Below are 12,449 nucleotides of genomic sequence, written 5' to 3'. Positions count from 1 at the left end.
AAAGGACTATATTACTGCCCCAACAGGTAATTGCCTTCTCTGTTCAAAACTGGCTTATTTCCATATGGGACTTTGGCTGGAATTTCAAAACTAGTAGATCTGTTTTTTTTTTCCTTTGCATACTAAATTCAGGATCCTTAATAGCAGATCTTCTATTTGTGCAAGTCTGCACAAATATGCAGAGTAGAGTGAACCCTCCAGACATGTCACATTCTTGGCTGCCCTTGTGCAGACAGTGCAGGCAGGAGGAATAAAAGGCCAGGTCCTCGTGGTGCAAACACACTGCAAAGCTTTTCAAGGACAGATGGTTCTTTTTTCTGAAATTGTCGGTGCTCCTGCCAGAAGCCTTTGCAACACCATGAAGTAGTCACATTATTCTAAAATTAATTGAATTATGTAGATCTCTTCTGACAGATTTCTTCCAGAGCAGAAAACCCTGGTCCCAGAGTGTTCAAAAAATCATCAGGCAGGTCTTCACTGCCAATGGAGATAGAGCAGGGGGAGTCACTTTGCTCTAGTTCTCCTTCCTCAGAGTATCTGCAAGGTTCATCAATGTCCCTGGAATCTTCTAGTGTGGTTTGGTAATACAGTTTCTAAAGAAGGGAACAAACAAGGCACGTCATCACAGAAGCTCCCTTCTAAAAATTAAAGGAATTCATGGCATGCAAATCAGACAGGTAAGCCAGGAAGTTACAGAGAAGAGTATGACCCTTCCTCTGACAAGGAAAAGTTTTACAAAACTCTCAGCTGAATAAGCTCCAGAGCCTGAACTTCCCCCAGGGTACAAACGAGGCAGAAAAGGGCATTGGATCTGCCCTGCACCAGAGAGCTGCCAAGGGAACCTGACTGCCACGGCATGGGGGCATGAAGGGCAGGTCTGTGAGCATGCAGGGCTCACACAGGGCATGGCAAGAGGAATTAGAATTTCCCTGATGGCACAGAAGTGCAAGAGCAGGCAACCAAACTTTAACCCTGCCAGAGAAAGCATTTTAGCCCCACTTCTCCATCCTAAAGAGCTTTTAAAGGTGATGGATCCCAGCCTTGCAGTAACTGCTGGTGACCAGCCAGAAGGAGCCAGAAGTCTGAGACACAAGATATTTTCAACAAGGAAGAGCCTTGAATGTTTTCCCATCAAATATATCCCTTGCTTTCGATGCTTCTGAGGTGTGGGCTGAGAGCAGCTGAAGCCATGGCAGCTGTCCAGGTTAGAAAGCCTTTTCTCCTATGCTTAAAAGCCAACCTGACACAGGAGGAGTTCAACATTCATTTCTTACCCAACCCAGTGTTTTTTCCACTCTCTGTATGAGGTAACCCAGGTGTCTTGCTTGGAATATCTCGTAATCAGTGAAAAGGCAGTTCTGGAAGACAGACACAGGATCTGAGGTTTGATCTGCATAAAATCACCTCCTAATATTTTTTTCAGATGCAAATAAGTTCAATTATCTTTCTCTCTGCTGCACCTCTTGTGCTGCCTTCTTCAGTTAAATTGCAGCTTATTCTGTTCAGGAACTGTTTCTCCTTGTGAATACAGTCTCCATGCATACATGGAGTCACCAACTGTCAGCATTCTTCCTGAAAGTTTAATGTCAGCATTAAACCTCTTTCTTCCTCTAAATTTATAATTTCCTTTTCATTAATGGCACCAAACATCACCTCAAATCACATGGGGAATCCTAGCTCCTAACTATGATCTTAAGGATTGAGGAATTGGGTTCTCACATATATAAAAAAGACTATTTTACATTTTTTTTGCCTGCTGTAAGACACAGATTGTTCTTAGAGTCTCTTTGTGATCCCTATGTACTTATAAACAAAACACATGGCAATCACCTACTGATGTAGATCATAATTTTCTTTCTGGTATTCTTTACAATAAAAAGATAATATAATACAAAAATCCACAGTAAAAAACTCAGAAGTCTTCAAACCCCAGAAGTACATCTTGCAGTCACAAAAATACTCATAAATCCTGCCCACACTTTTACAGTATGTTAGGTAGAAGCTGTTGACCAGCATGTTTTTGACAGAATAAAATTTTGTGCATATCAATTCAGGTACTGTGATAAGAATTTTGGAAGAAATTACACTTCCTTATTTTCTAATTGAATGACATTGTATTACTCTTCCTACTGTTAATAATACCAGACCTCATTCTTGGGATACCAATGTCTGTGGTATGAAAAAGGGCATTTACATCAGGAACCAGGCAGTTACCTCAGCAATCCCTTCTTTTCCAGCCTCCACAGACACAGGTGTTGGAGCAGCATGTTGTGCAATATCCAGTTTAGCCTGCACACAGGGAGAGGGCTGGTGTTAATAAGGAACTGAACTGAGCTGGGAAGGATCACACTTTTGCAGACTATTCCATTTTTCACTTCCATTTAGTCCCTCGTTGAACACACTGCTATGTGTGTGTGTTAGTGTGACAAGAGATACTGTGCTTCCCATCTACTGGATTCACCAGCAGGATGAGGCACCTGGGAAGGTCCTGCTGATACTGAAAAATGGCAGGAGTGGTAATAAGTCTGTCCCCAGAGTGGCATTATCCAGTCCATGCAGAACACCACTCCCCAGATATGCTTAGTGGCAAAACCCCTTTATTTTGCTCAATTCCAAAACCAGAGGAAACATAATTTCAGAGATGATTAGTTGCAGGTTCAGCCACACAGCACTGGTGGGGTAATGTGAATATATGCTTTTGCACTTACCTCAGGAAAAGAACTTCTTCTCTCTTCATTATAGCTGATTAAAGTCTGTTGACCTTCCTGAGGTGGAACAACAGCTTTGCTTCTAGCCCCTGACCCGAGACACCGGCAAAGCAGAATGTTGGAAACTGTGTAAACAAGGAAGGGAAAGGAAATGGGCATTGTGGACAGATGGGTATGGCTCAACACATGGATTGGTGAGGGACACAGCCCAGTGCCAAAGGAGCTCCCTCAGGAATCTCCAGCAGTGCAGAGGGAATGCTTGGCTGGAGCAGGGAGCCTGCTACAAACGGGCAAGCTGCTGTTGGCACAGAGCACTGCACTGAGCAGCAGACAGAATAGGTCACCCAGGTAACCAGAGCAATAGTGCTCAGATAATCCATTCCTTTGCCTTCATAAAGAATCCATAGTTCATCTCTCCAGCATTAACCAATATGAACTGCTACAGCTCTAGAACAAGTGTAACCCCACGAGAGGAATTCATTAATCCCAGTTTGGCAGTACACAGTTAATGTCAAAAAATCAAGTATTGAATTTTATTCAATGTAAACAAGAGTATTCACTTTGTTTTACTATAGAGTTCAGCTTAATGACAATTTGTATTTTCCAGTCACCATCTAGACAATCTATAATCATAATTTTAGTAGATTTTAGTTCATGAGCTGTAATTGCATGAGACCCAATGGGCAGATGACAGATAATCTGCACTCCTAAGTTACTTACCCAGTATTAATAAGAAAGCCATCAGTATTATTGCAATGGCACTGCCTCCAAGCCCCACCACTGCTTGTGGAACTGGTGAATCTTTACATGTATGTCCATCTGGACAAAAGCAGAGCCTAATGTGCTGCTTCTGCCTTGTAGAAAACCCTTGCCTGTCCTGAATAATGATGGGCACCAAGTAGCTGCCTTGTGGGAGGCTTCTTAACATCAAAAGTTCAACTGACTGCCCTGAAAAGAACACAAGCAAATTATTTCAAGACTCACAGAAAGAAGTCTGATATTCTACAGTCCCTTCTGTCGATAATCAAAGGGAAACTCATTTGCACCCCAACTTAAGATACTTTATCACCTCACTGACCCTTCTGGGCAGAGAACTGTCCCAGCCTTGCTGCATTCTGGCACGGCTGCCCTGATAACCTCAGAATTCATTAGGTAATTAATCAAATGTAGAAGTAGTTCCTCAGCTTCCTACCCCCCTTTCTGCTCATTGCTTCTGGTCCTGTCCTCAGCAGAGAGAAAGACTAACGTAATTTTTTTTCAAAGCTGCAACTTCATATTTTGAAAGCTGCTCTTCCACATCCTTTCAGTCTCATTGAAACTCATCAGTGACAAACTATAAAGGTAAGAGGCAGTGAAGTAACAGAGGGTACACAACTGGCAACAGACTTCTCATGAGGGACATGAAAGAAAGAACTCACCAAAGTTCCTTCCTAAAGTCCAATTACGCTTCACATCTTCCGAGTCCTCATCCAGCTCAAATGTAAATGGCCCCCAATGTGCATGGCCCAGAGCAGGTTTAGCCTGTACAATGAGAGGTGTCCCTTTTTCTTTGTCACACACATCCAAAGAGGGAGCCAGTAATGATGGCATACGGTCATTAATGTCAGCCAAGTAAAGCAGGATTGTGCCAGTGCCAGTCTGTGGTGGAAAGCCTGGACAGGAGCAAAGGAAACAGAAAAACCCTCACAACTGGGCACTGACAAACACCATTCATTGGCAGGGTCTCTCTGGTTTATCTTGCTAGTCACACATAACACAAGTTTTAAACATCAGCAGTATTATCCAAATACTGCTGGGCTGTTTTCTGACTGGCTGCTTACCCTGAGCGGTAGCTTGAACAATAATGGTGTACAGGCTGTTGTTCACAAAAGGGGATTCTTCATCAAAGTCTTTTGCCACAGTAAGAACTCCAGAATTCTCATCCACACTCAGCCAACCATCTGGGTCATGGGCTAGTTCATATCTGAACAGGAAAGGGGAAAATTACAAGTTTTGATTTTTCAATGGATTTTGGGTACCAAACTAAACTTGAAAACCTCTTTAAATTCCTAAACTTTTTCTTATTCTGAGAATTAGAACATCTCCACTTACTTTATCTTAGTTGGCACATCATCTGGATATGTGGCAGAATACTTTCTAAATACCCTCCCAGGCTTCATTGAATCTTCTTTTTGGACAATAAGTAGAGGAGGATGGAACTTAGGAGCACGTTGTGACCGTATGACCTTGATGTTCACCGCTGTGTTGGTGGATTCCAGGTTTGAGGTCATCACAATGCCGTTTTTACACCAGAAGAAAGGTTCTTCATTTGCTACAGAAATGACAAGTCTCATCTCAGAGTCACTTTCATAGTTGAGAGGCTGAAAACCACAGACAAAAGTGTGATCAGCATTTCTCACCTTTGGCTTGGCACTCACTGCAGGTTACCTGGAACTCAGAGGTGAGGCTCAGCTAAAACACTGAGTTACTGGTCTCATAATCAGACTGGCCACACTACATGTTGCCATGTCACTGCTCCTTACCTTGATAATACTCAAAATGCCCTCATTTGTGTCTGGATCTGTCTCAATGGCAAACTGTTCCTTCTCATTGCCCTTTGCTACTCTATATTTTGCTCTCCAAGCTGGAGTGTTGGGAGAGTCTTTATCTTGCACTTGGAGCCGTAATACAGCTGGATGTTCTTGTCCTGCTGAAACCTGTAGCTGATACTGGGAGGAAAACAAGAAAATATGGATATTTATTTACTTATTTTGGGTAATCTCTTCACAATGGCTTAAGCTTTTGATGGTGCAATGTTGCCACCAGCTTGCCTAACTAGGACTCCAAAGACAGGCTGAGAAATGCCAATGAAATCACCTAAGGAGTGATGAGATCGTAATAAAATGCAATTTGTTCATCTTTATTTCTTAATATAAATTGGTCACTGGTTGAGAGCTGAAAGTTCAGACTCTTGCCTTATAAACAGCACTGTCCTTGCATCAGAATTTTTCAGAATGCAGTGAAGGATGATCCATGTACTCAGAGGGAACAAATCACAGCTGTGAGAAGGCTCAGAATTTTACTAGATTGGAGTTAATGCTGATGAAGCACAGACTTCTTGTTTTTGCAGGTTATTTAATTTTGTTCCCTCGGGTCTTCCAAACAGCACTCTGAGGGTAGGAGACCTACTATGGTAACACGCCGATGAACACGTTTGCTTTTGTAGGTGACTTTGTACACACTGTTGTAACCTGGAATCCATTCTTACCATCTACAACTCCAAATATTTACACATACCAGGGCTTGCCATGACTCAGCACTCTGCATGCAAGGGCTGGTTTTGGCTGGGATAGTTAATTTAGTGCATTGTAAAATAGAGTAGATTGTAATTATAGAATGGTTTGAGTTGAAAGGGACTTAAAATGCCATCTAGTTCCCATCCCTGGCCATGGGCAGGGACACCTTCCACTAGACCAGGTTGTTCAAAGCCCCAACCTGGTCTTGAGCACTTCCAGAGATGGGGAATCCACCACTTCTCTGGACAACCAGCACCTAACCTTCCCAGATGTTAGACTAAGCTAGTCTGTCACCTTCCTTCTGCTACCAGTGAGACAAAACCTTCTGGTGCCACACAGAGAAAACTGGAAGTTTGTACTGCCCACATTTTAAGCGATATTTCTTCTGACACATAAATCTTATTTGCACATGTTTTGGCCTAATGCTGCAAGTGTCTGAGAGTTCCCATTTCCACTGCTGAGTGCATTTAGCAGTTTGAAGGACTGAAATGTATTTAGAAAGGCTCAGTGAAGGAATGATGTTTTTCCTTACACTGTCACTAGTAAACACGGGGAGGTGGTTGTTTGCATCTTCAACAGCTACATTCACTGTTGCAGTAGATGACAGCTGGGGACTTCCCTGGTCACTGGCTTTAACCAAAAGTTTGAAAGAGTTGGCAGTCTGAAAAACAGAAACAAGGAGATTCCAAAATCAGTGCAGAAGCAGTTCCCACATTTTGCCAGTCACAGCTACAAAGCTGGATGTGACTTCTCCTTATACCTGGTAATGGTGTAATAAACACATATCATGCATTAAATTATGAGAAACTGCCAAATATACATCACCTGATAATCCAGGCATCTTGACAGAAGTATTGATCCTGTGCTAGGATCAATACTAAATGTGAATCCATCTGGAGTGGGCATTTGCATACTTATAGAATAGGACACCTGGGAATTCGCAGTGCCGACTTCATCTTTGTCCAAGGCTGTGACTTGGAAAACTGGCTCATCTAGGAAGAAAAATCCAGATATTAAAAAAGTGTTTAATCTCAGCATGGAGTTTTTCAGGCCTGTGTGCAGGCTCTTAAACACACAAGGCCTAGGATGGTTATCCCTGAAAAGACTCTGGCCCCTGCTATTTCATTTGATTGGCAAATCCGCCTCACTTAGTGCCACACTCCTGATTTTATTTTATAAAAAACATTTATTAGTTTTCTTATGCCAACTTCTGAGGAGTTGACACCATGCCCACTACACACCCAGGCTAAGTCTTTGTATTTCTTAACAGTGTCTGACCACCTTCTGTGAAGCAAAGGGCATGTGCAGGTTCCAGATCCACAGTTCAGATCAACCTGCCAACATCTTGGCTTGTAGATAAGAAGAAATACCTTGGGAGTTTTTCCAGAATGTCTCCAACATTATGCTAATGTACACTGAGGTTAATCAGACACGAGGGTAAAACACAGAGGCAGTCCCTAAATCCAGGAGTGTTTAAGTAAAAGCAGGGAGAAGAACAGATTTAGTAAGAAAGGGATAAAAACAATGAAGGAATTAAGAAGGGAGCAGTACCCCTTGTTTGGAAAGAACTTACCTTTCCTGTGGTCCTCTCCTATTGTAATGCTATATTCCTCCTTGGAAAACTCAGGTGCATTGTCATTAATATCTTCGATGTTTATCTTGAAGAATAAAGGGCGGTCCAACGGCTCCCCAGTCTCTCTGTCCTCAATATCAAAACGTATCTACAGGTACAGCAACCCAGATATCAGAATGGGCTGAACAGCACCATTTAGATATCAAACAGAACAAAAAACTTGCAATTTTGAAGCTGCTTCAGTCAAATTTTGGGCTTTCAGGTACATGCTTAAGTCATTATTTCACCTTACAAAGGTAGCAGATTCATAATGATCATCCTGGGCATCAAAGAACACTTTTTAAAGTAAAAGAAGATGATTTTTTTCAGGAGCAGAATCTGGATTATTGAAAATGGCTGCCTAATATAAAATACATAAATATCCTCGGGGCCAGACAGAAGAAGGTTTTCACCTTTGCTTCCCAGTTCTTCAGTATTTATTTAAGGAGTGCATTCGGTTTTCTTCTGCTGCATTTCTAGGGTATTTTGGCTCCATATCCATGGATGTGCAGGGGATTCAGCTCTGAAGGCTGAATCCTCCTTTGCTAAACTTAGTTCTGCTTTAAAACCCAGCCCTGGAACAGTCTTGTGCAGTGAGGGGGATTACAAAGCTCTCCAGAATTTATCTTTTCATTATGAAAGGCAAGACCTTGCACTGAAAACCACCTGAAAAGCTATGATTTGGGTACAGTTAATGCACAGAGACACAAATAGGAATCGCCACAGAATAAACATAAGGAGATCACAACTGAAAAATTTTTTTGCAAGAGGAAAACAAACCCACATTCACATATTTCATTCATCACACTACCACATTTCTTTCATTACAGTTACTGCTTATGAACACTTTTCTGCTTTTTAAGGAGAAACATATGCTTCCTCTTATGTAAAGTTACAGCAATGCATCTTTGCAGCTCCTCCAGGATTATTTAGATTTTTTTTGTTTCCATCCTCCTGATCAGGAGGTTCTGTGTTTAAAACTCAGTGTTCTGGCCATATAGCTGTAACATACTTTGAATTTCAGGACAGCCTCTAAAGTTTTAGGTTATGATCAAGGGTCATACCAAAAAGAAAACAGAAAAGAAGTGTATGGATATTTATGTATGTTCAAAAAAAGAGATTTAGAATCATGAGTGATGAGGAGGTTACTGGTCTCTGCTGAGCCAATCAATTTAGCACTTATTTATAGGTTCAAGATAAGAAAAGGAGGTTATAAAAACACACAATATTAACACAGGTGTGTCTTATTCTTGTGAAGGATTTAGTCATGAAAAATCAATTAACCTTTGCAAACAGTTTAAAGTGCATTACCAGAAAAACTGGGGTCTTCTCCCTGTCGATGGTGCGATGTACATACACGTGTCCATTCACATCATCTTCTATGGAAAACAATCCAACCTCTGGAGGTTCATCTACCCCAGGTCCACTGATTAAATATTTTAGTGACGTATTAAATGATTTTTTATTGAACAGCTTTTGAAAAGAGAAGTAGAACAAGGCAATGTGAGCAGGGAGGATGGAACAGAAATATAAAATACTTAGGCCCAGTCCTCTTTGTGCCCACCTTCTCTTTGCAGATGGGCCTTGCTTGCAGGCTTGGTCTCACCCAGCCCAACAGCTTTCTGGGCTGCAGCACCACCACTCTGCACAGCTCTGGGCCATGATCCTCTCACCCCTTCCTTTCCATAATGTTCTTTCCCCTGAGCGTCCCTGCAGCTTCCCATGGGAAGGAGCAGTACACCCCTGCCACTTCCCAGTTCTACCCAACTCTGTGTAAATCAGACAACTTTGAACAAGGCAGCTTTCTAAAAAGTTGCCGTTTAATGCACAATTCTTGCCCTCTGCTCCCTGTGGTATTTTATTGTACAACCTGTGCTGAGTAAGTAATGACTATTCAAGAAGAATTTTTCCTAAGAGGTTGTACCTGTCCAGCATATTTGGGGAATGGTCCTTTGTCCTCCTCTTGAACATCAATGGTGGTGATAACCCAGGTCCTTTTTGTGCGCTGGAGAGGATGCAGACTGTCCAGCTCATAAGAACCCACCCACTGTTGGATAAAGAAGTGTGTTCAGTGCCCCTGTTCACCCATCAGCCATTGTGTGGCTGTTATTATATAATATTGACCACAAACCTGAATGCTCTTCCCTCGGGTGGCTTGTCCTAAACTGAAATTTTCAATTTCATGAGAAAAACTGTTGGCAGCAGTAACCTTGTGAGAAAAGAAAAGTGATTGTGAGAAACACTGATATGTCATGTAGGAGGAGTTTGCCTTCACAGAAACATATTGATCCAGTTTTGACAGTATTGTATTGAATTGTATCTAACCCTGGAAACTCCACAAATGGCATCTATCCCATTCCAAATGAATCCCATGAGAGCTGGGATGTAATTCCTCTGGTCAGGTGAGGCCAGTGCCAGAAACATAAAATCACTTCATCCGTGCAGACACCAGTCCATGGCATCATCTCTATGGCTTTTCTCAAACCCAGTATCTCTACTTTTTAATAACCCTGTCTCTGTGTCTTGGGCTCCTTTAGAAGTTGTCTGGTATTGACAGGACATAAACCTAATTCTGGGAAAAAGAGTTAAGTCTGGGGAGTATTTCAGGGTCTCAGATGTGACTCAAGCTGTTCCAACCAGCTGATTTACCAGAAGGTGAACACTGCATAGAAGTCTCTGATCCAGATGAGTAAAATAAATTAGTGAGAATGGTGATTACACCCACATCAGCAGGATTTGCCCTTTCATAAGCACAAGCTTCCTGCACCAGCTTCAAATACTTTATCCTGGCAGTCTTTCATCTCAAAGGACTATGACCATGCTCAAATTACACTAATGCCCTTAGCTCACAGGTAACTTGGACACTTCTCCTTTTCTTCAGAACTCTTGGGGTTTATGACTTATCCCATCAATTGTTTCCAAAAATGGAACAGGTCTCTGCCTGCCCAGACTTGGGTGAAGATCAGGCCTTTACCTCATGACTTACTTCTGAAGAAACAAAATACTTCTAAACTTGCCATGGTTATACACCTGCCAAGAAGCAGGGATCACCAGTAATGCCTTGGAGTTACTCAGAAGCTGTTGTATACCCAGGGAAAAGCTCTGTGATGTAAAAACAGCAGGCAAGGCTTTAACTCTGCCCTTGCAAGTCATCTTTATTAGCTTTGCTCCTGGTTCAGCTCTGCTGGAACCCCTGAAGAAGCTGTTTTACCCTTTGGGGACATGCAGCACTTTTAAATATTTTGGAAGTTTTAAGTGTGTATTTTATGGTTTCTCCCCCTCCTCTGTGTGCTCCTGCACAGCAATGGCTCAGGGCAGTGCTTTATCCATTCCGGCCACAGGCACTGCTAGAAAGGAACAACCCAGGACAGGACCACAAAACCCACAGAAAGACTCATGGAAATGCCACTGAATTGCTGGAGGGATGATTAACACAGCAGGGTCACCACTGGGCACCAGTGTGCTCAGCCAGCTGTGAGTGCTCTGGCAGCCAAAGCAGGAGGAGCAGAGGGTCCCCACCCCTGGAAACCCCCCCCTGGAGACCTGAACCCAGTTCCTGGGACAGAGCAGCCGCCTGTCTTGGAGGCACCACACGAGGACAAAGAGAATCCCAATCACACAGAGTGGTTAAGGTTGGAAGGAACCACTGGAGGTCATCTAGTTCAGCCTCCTTGTTAAGCAGGTCCCCTCAAGCACATTCACAGAATCACAGAATATGCTGAGTTGGAAGGGACCCACAAGGATCATCAAGTCCAACTCTTATCCCTGCAAAGGACCATCCTCAAGAATCACACCACGTGCCTGAGAGCATCGTCCAAATGCTGCTGGAACTCTGTCAGGCTTGCTGCTTACTCAGGATTGTGTCCAGAGTACCTCCAGGAAAGAAGACTCCATCACCTCTCTGGGCAGCCTGTTCCAATGCTGTCACCCACACAGGGAAGTCCTTCCTCATTATTAGATGGAATGTTCAGTGTCCATTTTCTGCCCATCCCGTTGCACCCTGACAAGGTCCTGGCTCCATCCTCGCTCCATACCCCCCATGCACCCAGATCCCTCCCCATACCCCCACCCACACCCACCTGCAGGAGCAGCAGGATGAGGAGCAGCTCCATGGGGAGCAGTGGGACCACGGGGAGCCTGGGAAGGTCGTGCTGTGGGAGGTGGGAGCACCCAGGTGCAGCAGAGCCGGGTCCGTGGCACGTTGTGTGACGGCTCCCACAGCCCAAAGCTTTTAAACCAGCCCCGGGAGCTGCCCCAGAGGCCTGGGAGTGTTTCCGCCTCGTCCCACAAGGTGAAAGAAGATGAATTGTTGTTTCTGTAAAACTGGACCAAAAGAAAAGCTCAATCCTCCCGTGGTGTTGGTTCCCTTCAGTCAGTTTGCAGCTGCCACTTCCACACCCAATAAATGGGCCATGGCTGCAATAAAGGTAAACACGTGTCTTATTTTGCCATTTCCTAAGAACTTCTCAGTTATCTGCAGAGAGTAAACAGGAGCTTTATATTCAATGGCAGCTGGTTTTATCTGCCACTCCCAGGAGTTTCTGTGACCTCAGATTTTCAAACAAGAGCAGCTTATTTGAAAGCTGAGATAACCACCACCAGTGTCCTGTTGTGCTGAAAAGCCATCACACCAGGGTGAAGCTGTGTACCTGAGGCTGAACTTCCCACCCAGGGGGTGAAAAACACCTTCCACATAAAACTACAAAAAGAAGCAGGAAATTAAAAACTAAGCCTTGTAAAATCACGTAGAAAGAAGACAGAGACTGGCAGAGAGTATGGGGAAAGTCCTGGCTTTGGAAATAGCTCTTACAGCATTTTCTATTCTCCTGTGTTGCTTTTACTGGGCATAATGTG

At 43.3% G+C, this 12,449-nt stretch overlaps 1 protein-coding gene across 1 annotated transcript; it reads right to left on the bottom strand.

Annotated features, from left to right (window-relative positions):
- Window positions 1-392: 392 nt before the first annotated feature.
- Window positions 393-11,707, bottom strand: CDH26 (cadherin 26). Its single transcript, XM_017815211.1, has 15 exons — window positions 11,675-11,707; window positions 9,727-9,804; window positions 9,520-9,642; window positions 8,907-9,068; window positions 7,557-7,704; window positions 6,809-6,975; window positions 6,516-6,644; window positions 5,231-5,416; window positions 4,800-5,068; window positions 4,529-4,671; window positions 4,127-4,360; window positions 3,429-3,656; window positions 2,709-2,833; window positions 1,275-1,358; window positions 393-593 (listed from the first exon to the last, which is right to left on the bottom strand). The coding sequence occupies exons 1-15, from the start codon at window positions 11,705-11,707 to the stop codon at window positions 393-395; spliced, it is 2,310 nt and encodes a 769-aa protein (XP_017670700.1).
- Between the last annotated feature and the right edge of the window lie 742 nt (window positions 11,708-12,449).

The sequence above is a fragment of the Lepidothrix coronata genome, unplaced genomic scaffold (assembly GCF_001604755.1).
Source record: "Lepidothrix coronata isolate B3197 unplaced genomic scaffold, Lepidothrix_coronata-1.0 Scaffold49, whole genome shotgun sequence".
Lineage (NCBI taxonomy): Eukaryota > Metazoa > Chordata > Aves > Passeriformes > Pipridae > Lepidothrix > Lepidothrix coronata.
Note: the sequence above shows the minus strand (reverse complement) of the source record. Positions and strands in the feature narration are given on the sequence as shown.

Excerpts from the sequence above, each read along its gene's own strand:
- CDH26 (XM_017815211.1), bottom strand. The coding sequence starts at position 11,707 with ATGGAGCTGCTCCTCATCCTGCTGCTCCTGCAG. Across the intron at positions 6,645-6,808 it reads CAAGATGCCTGGATTATCAG|ACTGCCAACTCTTTCAAACT; the intron begins GTGATGTATATT and ends TCTGTTTTTCAG. Across the intron at positions 1,359-2,708 it reads GAAGAAGTTCTTTTCCTGAG|AACTGCCTTTTCACTGATTA; the intron begins GTAAGTGCAAAA and ends TCTGTCTTCCAG.